At 34.1% G+C, this 21212-nt stretch overlaps 1 protein-coding gene across 3 annotated transcripts in view; it reads right to left on the minus strand.

Moving 5' to 3' along the window:
• Positions 1-21212, minus strand: part of LOC110374163 (uncharacterized) — a 102312-nt gene that overhangs the window by 56194 nt on the left and 24906 nt on the right. For all 3 annotated transcript variants that reach the window (XM_021331755.3, XM_021331754.3, XM_021331753.3), the window contains exon 2: positions 472-607. In XM_021331755.3, coding sequence (XP_021187430.3) covers positions 472-607 — 136 coding nt within the window. The remainder of the gene's footprint in view (positions 1-471; positions 608-21212) is intronic.

Raw genomic sequence — 21212 nt, forward strand, 5'->3', positions numbered from 1 at the left:
GATTTGCGGCGTGTCACGCTTTACTGAGCAGACTTGTAAACAGCCAGTCGTTAGGATAGATATTACTTATAAAACTTCTCTTTAAATAATAAATGAATTTAAGTTAAATCTAGTATTTTTTTCAGTGCAAGACAAACGTCATGGCACAGTCGCAGGTACTGACGAAAATGTTATGCTTGGAAGAAAGTCGTGTTCGAAGTTGAACAAGACATAGATTGTATTGAGTTCCAGAGAGAGAGAACTCCAGACAGGGCTCTGCAGTTTTCGAAACCAACACAACAACTGCAACCGGCCTTGAAAAAGAAGAACGAGTGGATTTTAGTAATTAAGTCTGGGCTACGGGATCTCTCGAAAGAGATACCAGGGCAAAGAATAAAAAGGGCTCCAGGACAAACTTTGTCTTTTAACCGACGGAGAGAAAATATTTGTAGATTCCTACTGAAATATAACTGACGTTATTGTTATATTTACCTGTATAACTCGCTCTGTCCTGAAGTATAAGTTAGGCCGGTGCACCTCGTGGCGTGCGTGGGCAATACATCTCTTGCCATGTAGTCTTCTATCCATTGTATGGCGCGCCCTGACCCGTTGTAATCGCAGTATACCACTGGAGGACAAAAGAAAATGTATTTATTAGTATACGTAGTAAAAAGGTGAGGGAAAACGTCTTGAGGAAACTTAGGGTTGCTACACACATCCATCTCAACATTCTCATCTCTGCTACATGCATTCTTTTCTCATCCTTATTTTTCAATGCCCAACACTCTGGACCATACAGGATGACACTTGACAGGTATTGTAAAATAAATAAATGAATAAAGACGTGACAGCAAACTGTGTAACGCTTGTATATGTCGTATTATATGCCATTCTACTCTCTACTCTAGTCTCTTAAATGGTCTGCATTTTTTAAATAATTTTATAATCTTTTTATGTTCAAACATAATGCTTAGTGTGATAAGTAAACTCAAAAGCACTGAATAAATTTAAACCATTTGCAGTAAAATAAAAGTCTAGAAAGACGCTTTTTTATTAACATAATCTTATTACTTTGCCGTCCTTGTCAAAAGAAAGCAAGATGTAGGAGAAATTGAATAAGTAAAAATAAAATAATATAACGTGTTTACTGAGTATACAAAATTATCCTAGAGCTTTGCATAAAAACATTAATAAGCTTCTTTCAAAGCTTTGAAGAATTTACTTTAAATAAATAAAAAAAATATTTCAGAAACTCACAACTCTCGACGATAGTTATTAAATGTATTAATGTTTACTTAAATAATATAGATTAATAACATTGTAGACGTTTCAAATTAAATTTAGCCAGTCGCAATAAATTACATCGTGCGACAATTAATAACTTTTGCAATAACGCTAAACGTACCGAATTGTTTAAGGAGCGGCTCCATTTTATTACAAACAATTACACAGGTCCTCATTATCTTTGATGCCTTAACTTAAGTATTATTAAGAAACTAATTGAATTTTGTTGAATCACTATCTAATTTTACATACTATTTATCGATCTATTAAGTACGTTTATCTTCTTAAAAATATTAGATGTAGGTAATTCATAATTGCAATATCTATTTCGATACAATAATTGTCTCTCTCAAGTACCGAATTAACTGCGTACATCGCACACCCGCAAAAGTAGCCTATATTATTGCTCATCAGACAAGTAAATCCGCAGATTTGAGTGTTCAACAAAGTATTTTTTTTAACTGGTTTACTTTAAAATATCCAAACTAATATTATAAATGCGAAAGTAGCTCTGTCTGTCTGTCTGTCTTTTCTTCACGCCTAAACTACTGAACCGATTTGTGTGAAATTTGGTACAGACATAGTTTGAAACTTGAGAAAGGACATAGGATAGTTTTTATTACAAAAAAAAATAAAAATAAAATTATTCCGGACATATAGCGCCATCTATTGGTCAAATCAAAAATCTGCTGGTAGTCACTATTCCACGCGAACGAAGTTGCGGGCAAAAGCTAGTAAATTATAAAAACTTTGTGGCAGTTAAAAATGAGCATCTCACCTCATACATGCATAAACTAAGCTAAACCAGTTTTTAAAACCAAATTTCCAGTAAAACGCCCCTTTCCCCGTCTGGGAATTCCCAAATTCGTCTGGGACGTTCAAAGGAGTGCGTTGACCGGCGCTGCCAATGTCAGACAGTCGAAGCACCCAACAAAGGCATAGCTTTGTGATAGATACCATCGACCATATTCACAGCTGAATGCTAATTCATTCATCGATATGTGACGATTATAATATATATTTTGTAAGTATTATATCTATACTAATATTATAAAGCTGAAGAGTTTGTTTGTTTGTTTGAACGCGCTAATCTCAGGAAGTACTGGTCCGATTTGAACAATTCTTTCGTTGTTAGATAGCCCATTTGTCGAGGAAGGCTACTTTTTATCGAGTTATTCCCAATTTGTCATTAGTACCGATTGGTCACCAACTATTTTTTCCATACATCAAATCCCAATTGGTCATTCGAGCAAAATAAATAATTTAATATTTAAATTTTGAGTTCCGATTCGTCACCCGCATAAAATTTCACGTATCAGAGTACCGTCAGAAATAAAAGTGTTAGAAGAAATTTTAAATGAAAAACTTCGATGTAGGTAAAGGTATAGCTCTCATATAAATATAATAAAATTTACATTAAAACACAGGTATGCAGACAACATGGGCATTTTATAAACCCGAAAATGTGACTCGATACTTTTTGTGCCGGTAATAAAAGTACCAGGGGCCCATAACTAGAAAAGAGATTGTATACATAAAAATGATGAATGATGGTGTAAATTGGTATGTTTATCTACAATAAGGAAAAAAACGTAAAATCCTGACACTCTTGACTGCTATACTCCTGTAAGTTATGCGGTCCTAGTACACTGGGCAGTTCCATGGACACTCGTTGATTGGTATATTACTCATCTGATTTATGCGATCCTGGTATTTTGGTTTTGGCCGTGCGGTGTGTGACGCCGTTGAAATCGCGATTTTATTAATAGCGTCTTGCCATGTCCGAAAAAAACATAACCAAAATAAATAAAAAAAAAACATATTACAATATTGTAAAGCTTATCTTGTTGACAGTACTTTTTACAAAATAAAGTACGGATGACCAATTGGGACTAAGCAAAATAAAATATTTTATTGAATGACCAACTGGGACACGTTTTTTATGGATGCCAAATCACTAAAATGACGAATCGGGCATAACTCTTTTTATCCGGGTTCGTGCAGAGGTTCCCACGGGATGCGGGTGAAACCGCTGGCAGAAGTCAGTTAGGTATATTACATGAAGTCCTTGTTGATATTTCAAACAAGTGTACCTATTCCGCGGTTTCACCCGCGTCCTGAGACAACGACTTCCCAAACGTGTATGTTATTCTCGTATTCAAGCAAGTTTCATCAAAACCATGCTACCGACATTTAGTGCAAGTAAAATTAAATGATTTGCATTTCATAGGTCTTTAAAATCGCTTATGTTAGTCAAAAGAGTAAGGAATATTGTATTCAGTGCAAAATAATAAAGGCGCTGACAACCGTACCAAAAAATGATGAGCTCAGTTATCCAGTTCGACTAGATAAGTCCTAATCTACATATTTCGAATATGTACATAAGTACTAAGGATCACAATGTTTGTCAGTTTTCAAAATAAAAAAGCATTTATTCAAACTTGGCTGCAAGGCAGCACTTTTTGAACGTCAGGAATTTACATAAGACAGCCCCCAAAACGCCCACCCTTCACCACTTCCTATGTGTTTTTGCTGGGAAGAAGAAACTCTCTTCAACCAACAGAAACAACACTACAGTAACAAAAACCGCGTTTTATAAATTTTCTCTGTTATCCGACATCAGAGATAGCTGTATCATTAGGTCATACGCCAGACACCGGTCATTGCGGCCATTTAATTAAATAATAAACAATAAAACACATAACTACAGATAAAATGCGCGTGAGTCGACCCGTTTTCAATTACCAGATAACAAGTATGAGGAAAATACTTAACGTTCGGAATACAATGGGCGTGTAATATAAACTTTGTATTAAAAAAATACAACAATAGTGAAAGAAAAGGTGATGACGTTATAAAATTGAATGGTTGGTCAACGGTGGGTAAATATTGTCATTTTAAAATTGCATTGTTGCATTTAGTTCTATTAGTTACTATACTTACGGGCAATTGCAAAAACTTGTTAGTAATTGCCATCCAACGTGGCAATGCTGCCAGCCTTTTGGGTACATTACCCAGTGACAGCGACGAGGAGCAATTTTTGGATGCAATTTATATTATAAAATATTGTATTAAATAAGTTGATATTAACCTCTTTAGTGAGTAATAAAGCAATCACGTAGTGAGACAAAGTTTAAAAAAAATAGTTAATAGGTATTTTGAATTTATCTAATGTCTAGTATTTCTTTCAGTTGATTCCTATTGGTTTAATGATTTTTTGGAAAAAATATAATGGTATCCCTTTTTTAATTGTGCACAAAATTATTCCGCATTGCATTTTTTCTCATATTTAATAGGTATATGACAAATTGCATTCAGCCTATCGTATGTAGCTATTACAATAACGTGTGCCAATCATTTCAGCAAGAAATTGTTAAAACTTTCTGTGTTACACAGCCTTTATATCGTCTCACTGCTGGACACAGGCCTCCTCTCACACTGAGAAGGATTGAGCGTTAATCACCACGCTTGCTCCAAGCGGGTTGGTGATTTCAGACTTTAAAGTCCAGGTTTCCTCGAGAACTCTTCAAGAAAACTTTATGAATAAAATATGAGTTATTTTATATCTTTGCAAATACAAATACTAAGACATGAATTAAAAACATCAGAAAGAAAACAAACCTTTGAAACATAACAAACCATAATTAAAAACAATGTTTTTTTAATATAGAAGTAATACAATAACAATGGAAGTCTCGTGTTCATTGTTTTCTTGCAATTAATTATAACTAAGCAATTGTTTACTTGATATTTCATAAAGACTGTGTCAGATTGCAAATGTCAATTTACAAGAAAAAGTGAAATTGATTTTGTAGCTGGTTTCATTATAATTAATCAGAAATCAGAATGGTTTATTTGTAAACGTATTTTAAATTACAGCAGAGTGAGATTTTCCGAGTATTCATCCAAGTTATGCCCGGAGGCGTACTTTATAATAATTTAACAAAAAGGAAATTTATTTTGTTTGTTAGCTCCGATTTTTTTTTATTCTTGAAACATTACTCTCTTCCCGAGTAACATATTATGCTATATTTATATTTACCTATCCCGGTACGAGCAGTAGGTCTCACGGAACGCGAGTGAAACCGCAGGGAGAAGCTAGTATTGAAATAATTATAAACAGTTTACTTGGCGTCGATGTTATAAACTATTCAAACAACCTTCGTTTACGCATGCCCGAATGCCTCCAATTTCTTCTGTTCGATTTTTTAAGAGCGCTATTACAAAATCGAATTGCTCAGTTGTAGGTAAATTAGACGATAGCCGGCAGCACTTGCGCATGTGTGCGTCTAGTGAAATACGCAACGCACACCTGCGGACCGCCACGCGGCACGAACAAACTTGAGGCTTTGCCACTTTTTTCCGAAATAATTTATTGTTTTTATAGTTTATGAAATATTATTTGTACCGATGAATTTTATAACCTAGAATAGCTCGATTGAGTTACAATAAACAAGTAATCGTTTACAATTTTTAAATTATTTAATCGACAACCAAACTTTTCACCATGTTTATCAATTATAAGTAATTGATTTATAAAAAAACTAAAATCTATAATTCGTCTTCCATCCATGTATTGTATCTTCATTTTCCTGCAACAATGAAAACTAGGAATGTAGATAGTTTATTAAAACAAATATGTCACGTATACCTTTTGCGGGTGACAAAAAATACTTACCATATTATTTGTACTGGTATTCAATTGAGACTGATAGTCTGAATTAAATATGCTTTCATTATCCTGCAAGAATCAAAGAAGTCCAATTACATTATTATGCAACAGCGAAACTAACGACGATGACATTTACGTACATATTTCTATATAACCAACATCAAAAAAAGAGAACCCAATCTATAACATTTTCGAATTAGAATATCATGGCCTAATACTTACGTATATTACATTTCAATCAGATCATTATAACTAATAAATAAAATAAAACTCACTAGTATCAAAACGTGTTAGATGCGTAGGTTGCGCTATATTTTTCGAACTCCGGCGAGTTTACGCGGCGCAACAGCGAGCGATACGTCCCTCCTCGGTAAGCGCCTGGCGCTGACTAAAGTTGAACACCGCGCGTCACAAGATTTATATTGATTTTTGCATTGCAAACAAAAATTATTTTAAAATATTGTTTTACTTTTAAATAGACCAATTTTTTTTTTCAAGCTTTATAACAATACCACCTTAATTATTAAATGTTTTTTATTTGAATTTGGATTATACTTTCATAGATAAAAAATATAGTTTCGTACGGAAAATTGTCAGTAACTCTCAGTTTTATAGAATTATTTTTGGTGTAATACTGTATGAATTGTAATAAATTGATTTAAGCACTTCCAAGTACAAGATATAGTTGTATCTTGAACATTTTTATAAATGGTTAAATTGCTATATCCTCGGAGTACCGAAGCATCAAAAGATACCCAAAAGCAACATTTTATGAAACATCCTTTGCAGAGACAAAGATTTTACTGATGTACGTGGACAAATTAAAATATTTATTTAATACACTTTCAAGATAAATGATCAAACTTTCTGAATCTTATTTTTGTTTTTTTATTGTGACTATATCCAAAGCATCAAAACTCGTATAAAACGTTTAAATTCGCGAAAATTTGTGATAGCCCTCTTAAATATTTCTTTGTAAGAAAATTTCATAATAAGCGGTTGCTGATGATTGAAAATATGTACAGTTTTTAGAGTCCAATTGGTACAAAACAATAAAGGATATAACTTAATTAATGAACTACAAGTTAACACACTGAATCAATATTTATCTCGATAGCGTTAAACTACGTCAAACAGCCTTATCAATAATTAGGTTTAGACTTTCCTCCTTAAATAAGTAAACAGATGTCACCTCTACCCAACTGAAAGTCGATGTATCTATTGATCTATCTAAACTACAATAATAAACAGAAAACATTTTGTTTGTTTGTACCTTGAAGGGTCCGAAATCACTGAACTGATTTTACAAACCCTTTCACTGTTGGGAAGATACACAAGATACACTATCCTCGAGTAACATAGGCTATATTTTGGTCAGTGAATCTTATCCGTTTGCGTTACACTTGATATCGAGACCTGCCACAATGAGGGACATGCGGAAAATTTTCAAAGATAACAACACTAACACTGTTGTTATTTGTTTATAACCTGTAACTGTATACAGCACTCGTTTGTATAGGTTATAAGCACTTCAAACTTGTAAACTTGAGTATTGAGTATCTATGGAAGTTATGGCTGAAATACAAACTGTGAAACACAGCAAAAGGAATCTTTATTTGTCAGTCTTTGTCGGAATACTTTCATGGATAAAAACACCATAACCGGCATGATAAAATAGGTATACAATTTCCATTATACGTAATTCCAACGCCATCAAGCAAGCTATTCCTTTTTATTTCTTCCTCCAAAAAGGTTTCATGTTTTATCTTTGTAGCTTTTCAAACAAGCACCAAAAAGTTTTCACGTCTCCGACCTTCGTAACAAAATCAGCCATTACGTGAAAATTACGTAACGTTTGCGACAAAGCTGCACAAATGCGTTTACGTTAAATGCAGTAACTCGACTTTATGTAAATAACCGTAAAACGTGTTGCACTCTTACTATCGGTAGTCACGTGTCAAATCACGCATTAGATTTGCATTCAAGAACGTTGGCCGCCATTTTGATTGATTGCAATTATGCGCGGGAATAATGTGTGTAAACTATATTGCTGGTTCCCGCTTGTTGTTAGATAGGATTATTTATGTATGAGCTGGTGAAATTGTTTATTTACTTAATGAAAAGGTGGTGAGTTCTTTGTCAGGCATCAATCATAAAAGTGTGTGTTTGCGAGTTTTAATGCCTTCATGAAATGAGATGGAATAAATGACGTCATTGTATCCTTGCTTCTGCCAGCAGTCTCACTCGCATCCCTTAGGAACTACTTCGGCTATCAAAATCTTATTTTTTTCTTATATCGGAGTAGTAGTTTTTGAGCTCTATGATATTTGCGTAGATATAGATTAGATTAAGTATTTTATCACACCTAGAACAACACATAGAACATGAAATAATGATGGAATTATGAACAAGTATATAATAAACATTTATGTACATATATACCTCTTCAAAGGCTTTTCACTAACACAGCTTTACATAAAATAACAAATTCCAACCCAGTTCCAAGGTTAAGTATCAAATTCTAGCAAATACTGAAGGCGCCAGTTAATTTGCATGCAGTGTCAATATTTGCTCCACTGAGTCAAAACTAACGAACTCAGTTTGTATAGAAATAATCTGTAATTACTTTGCTAAACCAAAATTATATTTGAGTGCTTTGTGATGCCGTAGGATTTGAAGACGAGTTCAAACCGTGCTTTCGGTCCAGTTGTTCAAACAATTGTGTCTTCAATAGAGCGCCGTTTGCTGTGGTCGTAAATTCATGATCAGATTTAAAGCAGTACATAATAGTTACTTAGGACCAAATTATTTATTTATTTATTTAAAATACTTCTTGCACAAATAGTACAATGGCGGCCTTATGCTTCTACAACAGTGGTTTCGCCGTCATCCCATGGGAATAGTTCCCAAAAGTATCCTACAACCATCCGTGATAGCCAACCCCAAATAAAATTGGAATAAGGGCAGGAGAATGATGATGATAATGATGACTCTAAAAACTTATATTCAGCACTAGGTTCACGCGATTAGAAAGAGGCAAATATAAGTACTTTTCAGCTGTATAATATTAGTCTCTAGAAGATCAGCAAATAGGTCCGGTAGAAAACCAGCGTCAGGCTCTGTCTGGCATAATGCTGAACGGGACCTATTTGGTGCAAACTTGCTTTTTGTATTTTATGATTCTATGTGTATATATATATTTTCTTATGTTGTGTCAATAAATATTTTTATTTCTCTTCTTTATTTCTTTCAAAAAAATGACGATTCACTGTTTGTCATCAGCAATAACATTTTCCAAATTCCTTTTTGACGTGTAGTACAAACATTACAAGAATATTACCTACAAAATAGTTTCTAATAAACATAGAATATACTAGTATTATCTTTAACTTAATACCTACTGCAGTTATAATTACTACTTCCCTGTGAGTGACATTAAAACGCAGTAACTAGCTTGTCAATGCCAGTGCTAAGACCTTGCGATTTGTAACCCCGCCCTACTGACTAATGTTACAAGCTAATACAATATTTAAATAAGTCAAGACAGTATTATTCCTTAGAATATCGTTCTATATAAGTCGTGGTGGCCTAGTGGGTAAAGAACCAACCTCTCGAGTATGAAGGAGTGGGTTCGATTCCAGGTCAGGCAAGTAACAATGCAACTTTTCTAAGTTTGTATGTTTTTTATAAGAATATTTTGGACACCAATGGCTATTAAAAAGGTTAAGGAAAACATCTCGAGAAAACCTGGACTATACTATAGTCTGAAATCACCAACCCGCATTGAACAAGATCCTTGTCCAAATCCATGTGAGAGGAGGCCTGTGCCCAGCAGTGGGACGATAAAAAAGCTGTAACATAATACTAAGTCTTGATTGGCGTATATCGATAATCGACGATGCGATAGGGACTTCACTAGACAAGGGGAAGATAACTTTATGGTAGGTAAACCTCTTTTAAAGTCTGTGCCCTTGACTTTGATATTGTATTGAATAAAAATGCAAACAGTGGAATCAGAGAAAAAAATTATAATGAAAATTTCTTTGTATTTCATAATGTCTGCTAATCACTGTAATGTAACAATAAGCATGAATTTGGAAAGATTGAAGTTTTAAAAGCAGGAACGGTAAAAAATAAACGGAAAACAGAGTCTTGATAAACTTGCTAATTGCTATACTGATCAGGAAATAGCTATTGAAGTTGATCAGGAAACTGGGAAACACGTGCTACATCATGTGTCTGAGCACGTGCTTTACAAAGAAAGGTAACAAATTGTATAATTCTTTATCAATGATGGAATATTTTAGGACAAAGATGATTGGGATTTTACTACAAAAACTTAAACATCTGTTGAATACTTGTCTAAAAAAGTGTGGCTGCAAAATGGACCTTATTTCAACGCCATAATCAGACATGTTTTAGACAAGTGTTTAACAGTCGTTTTTGTGCTACGATGATAAATGTTTGAAACTAGATTCCTAAAAGCCTACTTTCACAGAGATTTGTGGACTATTTCAAACAATAAGAGTAAAAATAAGATACGAGAGAATGTTACCAGTGTACAGAGTCACAATATCTTACATTAATTTTTAATCATAAAAATATTGCCATATGTGGAGTGTACTAAATTATTTCAACATGTATATTGATATAAACGTAGGTAGTGTTCAAGAAAAGAAAATGTTACATGTATCACTATAGGCAACTATTCTTTCAAATGACGCCATAGAAACATAATATGAATGAGACGGTATTAACGCTCATTATTATCAACTAGGTACAGATAAATAGCATACTATTAAGTGTAATACAAAACCTAAGCACGTATTTAGTGCATCCATTACCTACTGCACTTCAGAGGCCCAACGTGACTAACTAGAATTACAATTGCAAAATAAAAACAGACCTATATGTAAAGCAGACTATATATGTACCTACTAAGTACATGGAGAACAAAATGAAGAGCGGAGGTGTCATAACGGAAAATCTCCTAAGAAAGTAGCGCGTTAAAATGCGGGTGTTCCGGGGACGAGTAACTTTACCTTCTCCAACCTTATACTTCTCCATTGGAACCCGTCCATTTTTTTAATTAAATTGTTGACTGTATCAAAGAACCCGAATGCCTCATTGGTTTACTCTTTGGTTCATACGTTCCATAGGTATAATCATTGCAAAGGCGCCTTATGGCAACTGGCATCTCCGCTTATCTTTCCCTACTCCGTGACTTGGTACCTATGTTCTACGTTCTACATATTTCTAAAACATTATACAGGAAACACGTGTTTGTCTTTAGAGTATACCCGGCAAAGGCATAAAGGCTGAATGTTAGCAAATAATATTTAATCTGTGTATTTGTATAGTTAATACGGAGATCACCTGTCACGCACATGATTTGTGCTAACAATGACCGACATTATCTTTGAGAGCGCGGCAGACTGGAGATTAAACTGTCAGCCAACTATCGGCCGATAGTAGGTAAAACGATCCTACTTAAAGGACATCAAAGTCAATGTCAAATGTTTTTATTTCAAATAGGCCTTTGCAGGCTCTAGTGAAACTTCGAACTAGTTGCACGGTTCCAAAAAGTTGGTCTCATGGAGAAGAGCCGGCAAGAAACTCCATAGACAATGTACATGACAGAGACTAAACTATCAGTCGAAAAAGAGGATCAAAGGACTTCAAACTTTTTAGTCTGCTAATCCGTGATCGTTGTAATGCGCACACTACCATACATCTTTATAAGATCCAGAGTCCAATCACACTATCGGCCGACAAAAAGTTTGCAGTCTGCAAGGAATCAAACTGCGGAAAAGTACAGAACTAATTCTAATAGTACTGCATTTTGACGTATTGTTGGCATTTATGTGTGAACACCGCACCAATAAACAGCCGAGATATACTGGGCACTCTGTTTAGCTAACAATCTCGAGGTAGCTTTGGATCGTAAAAAAGTCGTTAAACTATGTAGTAATCCGACTTGTGTTGCTTTTAATTTACGATTAAATATGGTTGGTTTGAATTACGGTATACCAAAATATTATTCTCATCGTCATCCTGGCTTTATATCAATTTGATTTTGCGTCGGCGCAGCTTGTCTATATCTTCCATATCTTTTTCACATTATTCAACTCATTCCAGAGATATCGTCTTTCCACTATACCCAGTCCCACCGTGCCTTTGTCATCTCTTTCGTCTAGTCTTAATCCACTTTTCTTCTGGTTTCTTTGGTCATTCCCTTCCTCTATATCCATCCACATTCATACCATAGAACGGACGCATACCACAGAGTCAAACTTAGCATCAAAATTCATCTATTCAGGATATTACACCACTTCAAATGATTAGCGGATAGCATAGAATACCTAGTCTACCTGCTAAATGCGCAGTTACCACTAAACGTTAAGCTATAAATACATCTTCTAATGAACGGAAATAGTCATAAGACATCTCGTTGATTAAGGCATTTCACACTTACGGCTGCAACAGATGAAGTTTGTTATACAGACGTCAGAATCGACGGTAATAGCACTCGACAGATAATTGAAGATGATCCACGTGTACTGGTACAGTCAACTCCAGGTCAGTGGTAACAGTTTTATAGGAAAATCGTACTTATCACTATTGAGTTAAGGTGCATGACAGTTACCACTGATGTGCAGTCTACTGTACCTACGTGACTGGTATCTAGGTACATAATGTTCAAGTATTTGTTTCCCTATCTATTGTTACAAGTGAAGTGAAAGAATATGTTTTGATTGAGTAAGTAAGTATTGCTTATTGTCATTGAATGGATTACCATTGAAATGAAACTGAAAACGATCATTAGATCATTTTTATTGATATGAAACTATTATTCAGAGTTTAGTAAACTGTTATTCAACGTAATAATTTGGATAATGTTCGCAACAGATGTGTATTTAACGATACCCTAATTTTCGACATTTACACGTCTTATGAAGAGTCTATTGAAATCCAAAACATTTTAACATTATCACTGACCGATTTTTTAAGTTAATCGACAGACACTTCAACTAATACCGTTACCTCTTCATGCCCCAAATATTGCCGAAGAAAAATTCTTTCTACCCACGCGGTGTTACCAATTACATTCCCAATACCGCCCACTTGCACTAGCTATTCCCATGGAGAACAAAGTGGCTAGCGGAGGTGCGCCAAAATGCGGGTGTACGGGGAACGTTACTGTTCCTGCTATACGCCCTCTTTGCACCCGATCATTTTTAGTAACACCAAAAATCGTTGACAGAAGTCTCAAAGAACCTAAACGCCTCGTTAGTTCCCTCGTAACTGATCGTTTAAATCATGCCCATCGACCACGAATTTACCCTAGAAGAAGGTGCTTGATCTACCTGCATTATGGCATATCCGCTCATATTTCCTTTCTCCGTGCCTGTGCCACAATTTGAGTTCAATTCAGACATCTCCAAGTGTTTGTCTAGATAAGATAAAGGGGCTATCATGATAACTGTTTTGCATGAAGCAGACTATTTGCAAACAACTGTTGTAGAGATGCACTTAATACAAATAGAAGTACCGATGTAGGCCTGTTGTTGTCTGGGAAATCTGAGTTTAAATTAGGAGCTTAGACTGTTGTCTCTGTTTAAATCAGAATTTAAAATGAAGATCATTAGGACGAGTGGCAATATACAAGAGCCCTTCAAGCAGAGTCTAGAGTCCCTACGCAACTTCTTTTAAGGAGTTAAAGGGATATTGGCCTACTATTGCTCCGGGTCCCGCGCTTTTCTTGCTTTGGGCCCCGAGCTTACTTATTCGGGCAATGGTTTACCAAGTAAGTTGCCTTTAAAAACTCCAGTCGTCGGTATTCAGAGATATTTTAGTACACTAAATATTCTAAAACCATCTGAAAATGATGAACAAATTCAATTTCCACTCGGCCTTCAGGCTTCAAAGCAAAATAAATTCTTATCAAATAATAGCTTTATTCTCCTTTGTTGAGCGTGAGTTATATAAGGCGGCGTTCACTCACAATGTCAATGTTTATGTACTGATAACTTAGGTAAACGAGCAGAGTAAATACATAGGCAAATATGAGCGGTTTTATTTGTGGTTTAGATGTGCAATGAAAATTCTGTGCTATTTACTGCCCTATATATCTTAGTTACACATGGATAGGTGCAGATATGTCTCTGCTAAACGTTCTATGTATTTTTTATGTCTTTAGTTTTCGTATGTCTAAACATAGACTCGTCTACTCTAGGTATTCTATCTATTCAACAGTCAGTAAATCGTCCAATTGTTGATTCTGACTGTCTGAAACGGTGCGTGTATTAAAAAGATATTAGAGGTACTTTCTGCGCGTTGATTCCTAAAACATCTGAAATATGACGACTACATAAATAGGATTTTAGAAAGGTTTTTTATTTAAAGAATTAGGTAGATGAGATACTTTTAAACAGAATAAGAATTTCAACGTCCAAATTGTAACACTAACACAGAAAAATATCTCAACACGAACCATAACCTCAGCTAATTCTTTTTATTCTCAATTTAAATGAATACGTAATCGATAGACCAACAGCAGCATAGCACGTGCCTCCATACTAAATCGGTGTTTTTGTACGCGCCTCGGCCATAGACTCGGCGATCACGATTCGCGACTCGAGTCGAAAATAAACGAGTAATGACGACCTTGATCGTTGCGAGAACACTCGTACTTATATTATGTAGGTATTATGTAATATAGGATAAAGTACAGGTATTGTAATGTAATACAAACAGATTTATCACGGAATTTAATGTTGATAATATCGTAATCGAGAGGGCATTTTGTTTTTCTTTATTTTTAATCTGTGACATACGGATTTGGACTTTGACCACAAATGTTGTCTTTTGTTATAACAATGAGCTTTTTATAAGCTTTGTTATTGACTCTGGTTTAGAATTACGTCATTCGTCCAGAAATTCGTGGGTGTTCTTTAAAAATCCCCAAACGATTATCCACGAGGTTACGCACGTGCTAACGTTTATGTTTTGAACACATAAATTTTAGAAACTAAGACCCGAAATATTTTATTATTAAAAATAAATTCAAGATTATCTTTCTCAATATTTTTAAACACCAAAAGGTACTGTTTTTCAACAATACAGCATGAAATGAACACTTGAATATTACCATAGATATCATACAGCAAAACACTTGTCGATGACATCATAATTATTGATCCTATAACACGTGTTGAGGCATCAACACATTCACAGCTTGTGAGCTTTGAAAATATAAATACACTAACTTCTGAAAGCGGTATTACCCGAGTAATGAAACAAATTCTTCAGCTTTATTATATTAGTATCTAGATATAAATGCTTTATCACCTCCGTGAAGACGCAAGCTGGTTAAAATGGAGGGAACCAAGGCCTTGAAAGATGAACATAGGTAACATAACACGAACGAAGCGATAAAAGAGAAAAAAACATTTGAAAGCCGTGCAAGAATTCCAAATTTAAATACTAGGAATTCGCAATTTGAATTGAGCATTTATGGTCTGACTATTTTTGGTCAGTTGACAGTGCTGTCATAAAAAAATGCAATTTTCCATTTAAAATTGACAGCTGTCAACTGCAAAGTTCGGTACCACTCTACTTTTCATACCGCGAAATATTTAATCACATACAGCCTAAAGTCTTATGAAGGTTTTGATTTTTTTCAGCTAAACACATGTTTTTTCCTTTGTTGTGTTTTTCGGTGTGTATCTAAATTAATTAAAATAGATAGTCTCTCCACGTGGAAGACGTTTTCGTCTATTTTTAAGTTAAGGAAAATTCTAATACAATTTGGCTACTAAAGTATGATTTAGTGTTTTGTTTACGTAATTATTATGTTAATTTCATGTTTTCTCATGAAAGATGTGATTAAGATTATTTTGATTTTAAATATATGGAAATAATAACGACATTTTTGATACAAGGCTTGAACAAATTTTTTTTTTTTCTAAATAATCTCTACCATTCTAAAGGCGTTAAACTATTCCGCTTGCCAGTACGTATGATGTCAATGGAATTAATGATTACAGTGGCAATGAGTCACTGCCATTTAATTCAACAGTGTAACATTGTTGATCAACAATTTGTGAATCAAATTCATTCAAACTAAGTCATTTTATTGAAATCAGTTATTTAGACCGAGCTTATACTATTTTTATGTCATTACGACATTCAATTTAAGTGTGACGGAGTCTATAATACAAATTGGATAATTAATAAAAAGTTTATTTAACAAATAAAAATTGTAGATCACTGTTTTTCGAAAAGGAGGTTCTCAGTTTGACATGTGTGTATGTCTTGTGCGCGATTATTTCACGTTTGGATGAAAAGATTTTGATGTGGTTTTAGCCTAATGTTTATCAGATTTAGGGAAAGCTTTTCGAAAAGTATGCTGTTAAGGTAGGTTTTATTGTTTTGTTAAAAAAAGTTAGTGAGATGGTGTTCTTGAGCATTAAGAAGGACCACATTTTTAAATTTCGAATGCTAGTGTGGTCCCAGGGAACTGGTTTGGTTGTTAGCTATTCGCAATAACCTTGGAACGAGATATAATGCGGAACACGTGGAACGTCGAGTCTTTATTGCTTTGTTGACTATAGCAACAATGGCCGCCGCATTTGAAAACTGAACGTTTGAACTTTTTGCTAAACGGCTTTTCTATAGCTTTGTTTGTAAACATTGGTTACATAATTCTTCATATTTGCGGAAATTAATTTGTTTTAGCCAGTCATCGCTATCTTTTGAAGTTAAATTGAACGTCAGACTGTCCAAAATAAGTTGGTGAGTGGGACGTAATTTCAGACTAAACAGTTTCTTTCAGTCAACGTATTGTGTTACGTAGTTGGCTAAGTACTTATGCAAAATACACAGCTGGCCTGGCCAATTCCATAATGAAATGATTTGATGAACTCTTAATCTATTAACATACAATTGAACCGGGAATAAAAATATACACACGAATTTTTACTTTAAAATAAACTACAAAGTCAACAAAATAACTATCGAGTTATCTAAACTGGGAAGCTTTGGTTCAAAATAATCGACTTTATCGATAAAAGACGACATGACAGGTGGTACTGCTATACATCACTATAAGAAACTACGTTATTTCTTATTTTAAAAAACGTACGATGGTCAAAGTATATTATTTTTAGCAACAGTTTAAATTCCGGCAGTGTTTATTTGTGATCCTATGTAAATGTTTCCTGTGGAAGTTTCCGAAACCCCGTGCTGATTATGAAAACAACACTTTTGAACATCTTTGGCAATCGTCACGGGCAGACACAAGCCAGTAAGTCTGACTACCAGTCTTACCTAGGGGTATTGGGTTGGGTACTCCGCTGCATCTGGTTAGACTGGAAGCCGACCCCAACATAATTGGGAAAATGTAGGAAGCTTTCCGAAACTTTAAGTTAATATTGGAACGTTCGTAAATGAGGTCAATGTCTTATCTGCTAACCTACCTAACGATATTACAGTTGATAAAAACTAATTATCAATTATCAAGTAAACAATATACGTAACACGATAAAAAAACAGACAAACAGGTTGAATAATATAATTGTATTATAACATGTGAATGGAAAACAAACCGGTCTTTATCAATTTGTCCAATTTAGATAGCGGGGTCGGTAGAGCGATGACCAAACAACATTTTTATTAAGTCTGCGTTTAGCCATGACATTTTTTTCATTCAGCCTAGGAATTTTGCATTGTTTATGGAGTATACGTAAACGTATACATAGGTAAACGTAGTGAAGATACAACATATTGCTAAATAGATACTGAGAACATAGTAGGTACCTGGTTTTATAGTCTTTGATAGTACCTATTGAGACTATATTGATAACGTGATTTCAGTGCACAAAAAAGAAGCTTTTTTATATTTTCCTTTTCTCGTCCCCAATTCTATAAATACCAAAAAGTAAGAACCACCTCTAAACGATAAATTACTAACCATAAGGTCACTCAAAAGTTTTTAATGTGTTATAATATGAACTCTATCCTGTAATCGCATACTGAAAACACGTGTAAAGGGAACAAAATAAAAACAACTTCTAACCAAGGCTATTTAACCCCTACGGAATAGAATTTCTAACTGACGTAGATGCCTAGCTTCCACACAAGCAACGTAGCTTATACTAGGAAGGATTACGTGCAGGAAATCGGGGGATAAAGCTAGTTTAGTACTACGCTTGTTTATTTTCCACGAAAGTTTAAACGTGTGTTTTTACGTGAAAATTCATAGTAAACAATTGTTAAGTGAATAATATTGCGATACTTTTTTTTATTTAATTAATTGTTTAAAAATCAATACGATGCCAAGAATTTTGTTGCTCACTACTGGACTATGGACTCTACCCTGGACTTATGGGTGCTTACATAGAAAAAGTTCAATTTCAAAAGATTGCATAGAATTCAATGTTTTGAATATAGAACAATTTTCTAATCGAGTGTTTTGCTTTTAACAAACCTTCGATTTAAGAAAAGTGCTAACTTTTTATTTTGTTAGAACATTCATGAAAGTTTTAAAATATTTTAATGTCAAGTAAATAAATAAATAAAATATTTCACGTTCTAAAGCATTGCGATTGTCCATTGTTAATTGTGCAAACTAATCAATGGACAGAAGCTATTTCATTGAATGCATACTATCGTAAGTATCCAATTACCGGAAAATGTGTACTTCATCGGCGCAAAAGATTAATGAAAATACTTCTGTTTATTAAGGAGCATTATAATAAAAACTTCTTCCTGTACCAGGATAAAATACAGTCTGTCACTCGGGGATAAAGCACGTTCCTATCAGTGAAAGATTTTTTATAATCGATTCTGTAGTTTCAGAGCCTATTCAATGCAAACAGTCAACAAATACATTTATTTCCACTTCATAATATTAAGTGTATTTAGATAACACTTGATTAAATTGTTTTGAAATTAATATCATATCAGTCAGACGTTTTAAGATTTAAAATCTTAATTTACTTATATCTTTGTGATTAATTTTTTGCGTCTACTAACTTTTGACCTTACTGTAAATATATTAATACAAATATGAAAATACGGTCCAGTATTTACGTACAATCGTAAAATCAGTCATTGTACCGGATATAAAATAAGGTTATGAAACGTTCTGAATATTTGTGGAACACACATAAATCAATATCATCTCTTTACTGTTTTCCTCATTGGTATAAAAACTTTTTCGTTTCTATTTGTGTTTTGCATATGTGAGTGACACGAAAACATTGAAAATAGAACTATAACTTTTGTTTGACAATTGGGCATTGCAAATAAAGTTAGAACAAAAGAAATACAAGGGAACAATATGTAGCTTACATTCAAAATTGAACCATATGTCTTATGAGATAAGAATGAATTTTCTGTGAATGCCTAGGGAAGACTTTGTATTTTGTGACTTGAAGTACCTAAGCCGTTTAATCTGGCTAGCGACGTTTCGAAATCAATTGTAAATATTGGTTTTAGTAAGCTTTTGTTAATAGATTTGTCAACAATGTGTTGTACGTACAAGCTTAATCTTTCTGTACATATCTATAAGAATGTTAGCTTACACCAGCGGTTTTATTCGCTTACTTAGGGAACTTTTTCCCACAGTCGGATAAAAAGTATCCTATGTGTTAGGTATTCTGATGTATAAGCTATAATACCACAGATTATTATCAATATGCAGTAACATTATTACAAACTTCAACTTCCTCGTCCATACATATACATACAAAGATACAAGCACAGAATATAAAAAGTATATAATTATGTAACCAAAATCACTTCACGAAAAAACAAAAACTGGCCCAATTACACAGTAATTTCAATCCGAGGTCAGGGCATTCAACTTGTGACCTCAAAGTTAGCTAACAACTAAGGTCTTAAGTTCAATGCTCCAAAATCCCTAGCTTCTATATCTACCAAAAATCCAAAACAAACCGTAAAGTATTACGGAACTTACAACGTAAACATAATAAGATTTCATGGGACCCTCCATTCCCAAATTCCCATTTGACTTGCGTAAGGAAGTTATCCTTTGTCCCGTTGGATCAATATTCGTACCACTGGGCCACGGAATGTTCAAGGTCAGCAATGTTTTGTACCCGTCTCTTTCTAACGTATACGCCTATCTCTAGTCGCTATGACAACAAGGTTACCCGGGAACGTTTCACTCCAGCTACGCAGTTACTTCCTTGGTGCAGGGTAACGAATGGTTTTGCGCAATTTACTAAGCTTAACAGTTTTGTAAATATTTTGCATTAGACTTTGTAGCAGTGAAGTAAATAACAAAGTACTGAGAATTTGGTCGGAAATTAGGTTAGGTATTTTCATAATCGTGTTTTCGTGTAAGAAGGTCGAATAAAGACTTTTTGCTTTTCGTATCTTGCCTTCGGATTGTTTCGTGAATAAATCTGTCCCTGATAGAAATGTTACCTTAAAAGATTACATAAAAGCATACATTAAGGGTATAAGACAGTACAGTTAAAATAAAATTATACTTTACTAATTAAAGGAAAATTATTGTACGTCATTTTCACTCCTTTTCCTTCACGTCACAGGAGAACAAAGGAACGCTTTTATTTTAATATCAAAGGCTATAAAATCTTTATTTTATATTTAAAGAAGTTGTTTTTAATTAAGGAAAAGGGAAAATTAATTTTAGCGGAAGGCCGACCTTGAGAGTTCTCATAATTTCTTCAGTAAACAGCTTGTCAATTAAGTCTTTGTAATAAACATTGATTAAAACATGTTTTAATATTATTATTCCTTCGTCAGCTCAAAATTTTTAAATAAAAGAGGAATTTACCTACAATCCTACATAAGAAACTAAACATTTAATTCACCTTAATATCTTTAAAATAATTTATGAACATACCCCATGTAAAACGAAACGTTGTGTCACATTTACGATCGTGATTCTGTTAATGGCTTCTGGACATATAACGCTAATTCCAACACAGTCTAAATACTTTATGATGATATTAAATCTGGAATTTGTCCAAATCTGAGACCAATCGGATCGCAGCATGAAAATCGGACGCAAACCAACCGTCTATCTTCTGAAGTCTGTTTTTAACGGACAGTTTACTCCGTTCCGATACACGGAAATTAGACCACAGATAAAATAGAGCTAGAAGATTATATAACGGTTTGTAAATGCCATTAAATTAAAAAAATTGCTGACGATATATTACCGGTTTCTGTGTCAAGTCTGGTTTTATCTTAAACCGTAAAAATAAATTGAGCGGAAAAA

Source organism: Helicoverpa armigera, chromosome 19 (genome assembly GCF_030705265.1).
Source record: "Helicoverpa armigera isolate CAAS_96S chromosome 19, ASM3070526v1, whole genome shotgun sequence".
Taxonomy (NCBI): domain Eukaryota; kingdom Metazoa; phylum Arthropoda; class Insecta; order Lepidoptera; family Noctuidae; genus Helicoverpa; species Helicoverpa armigera.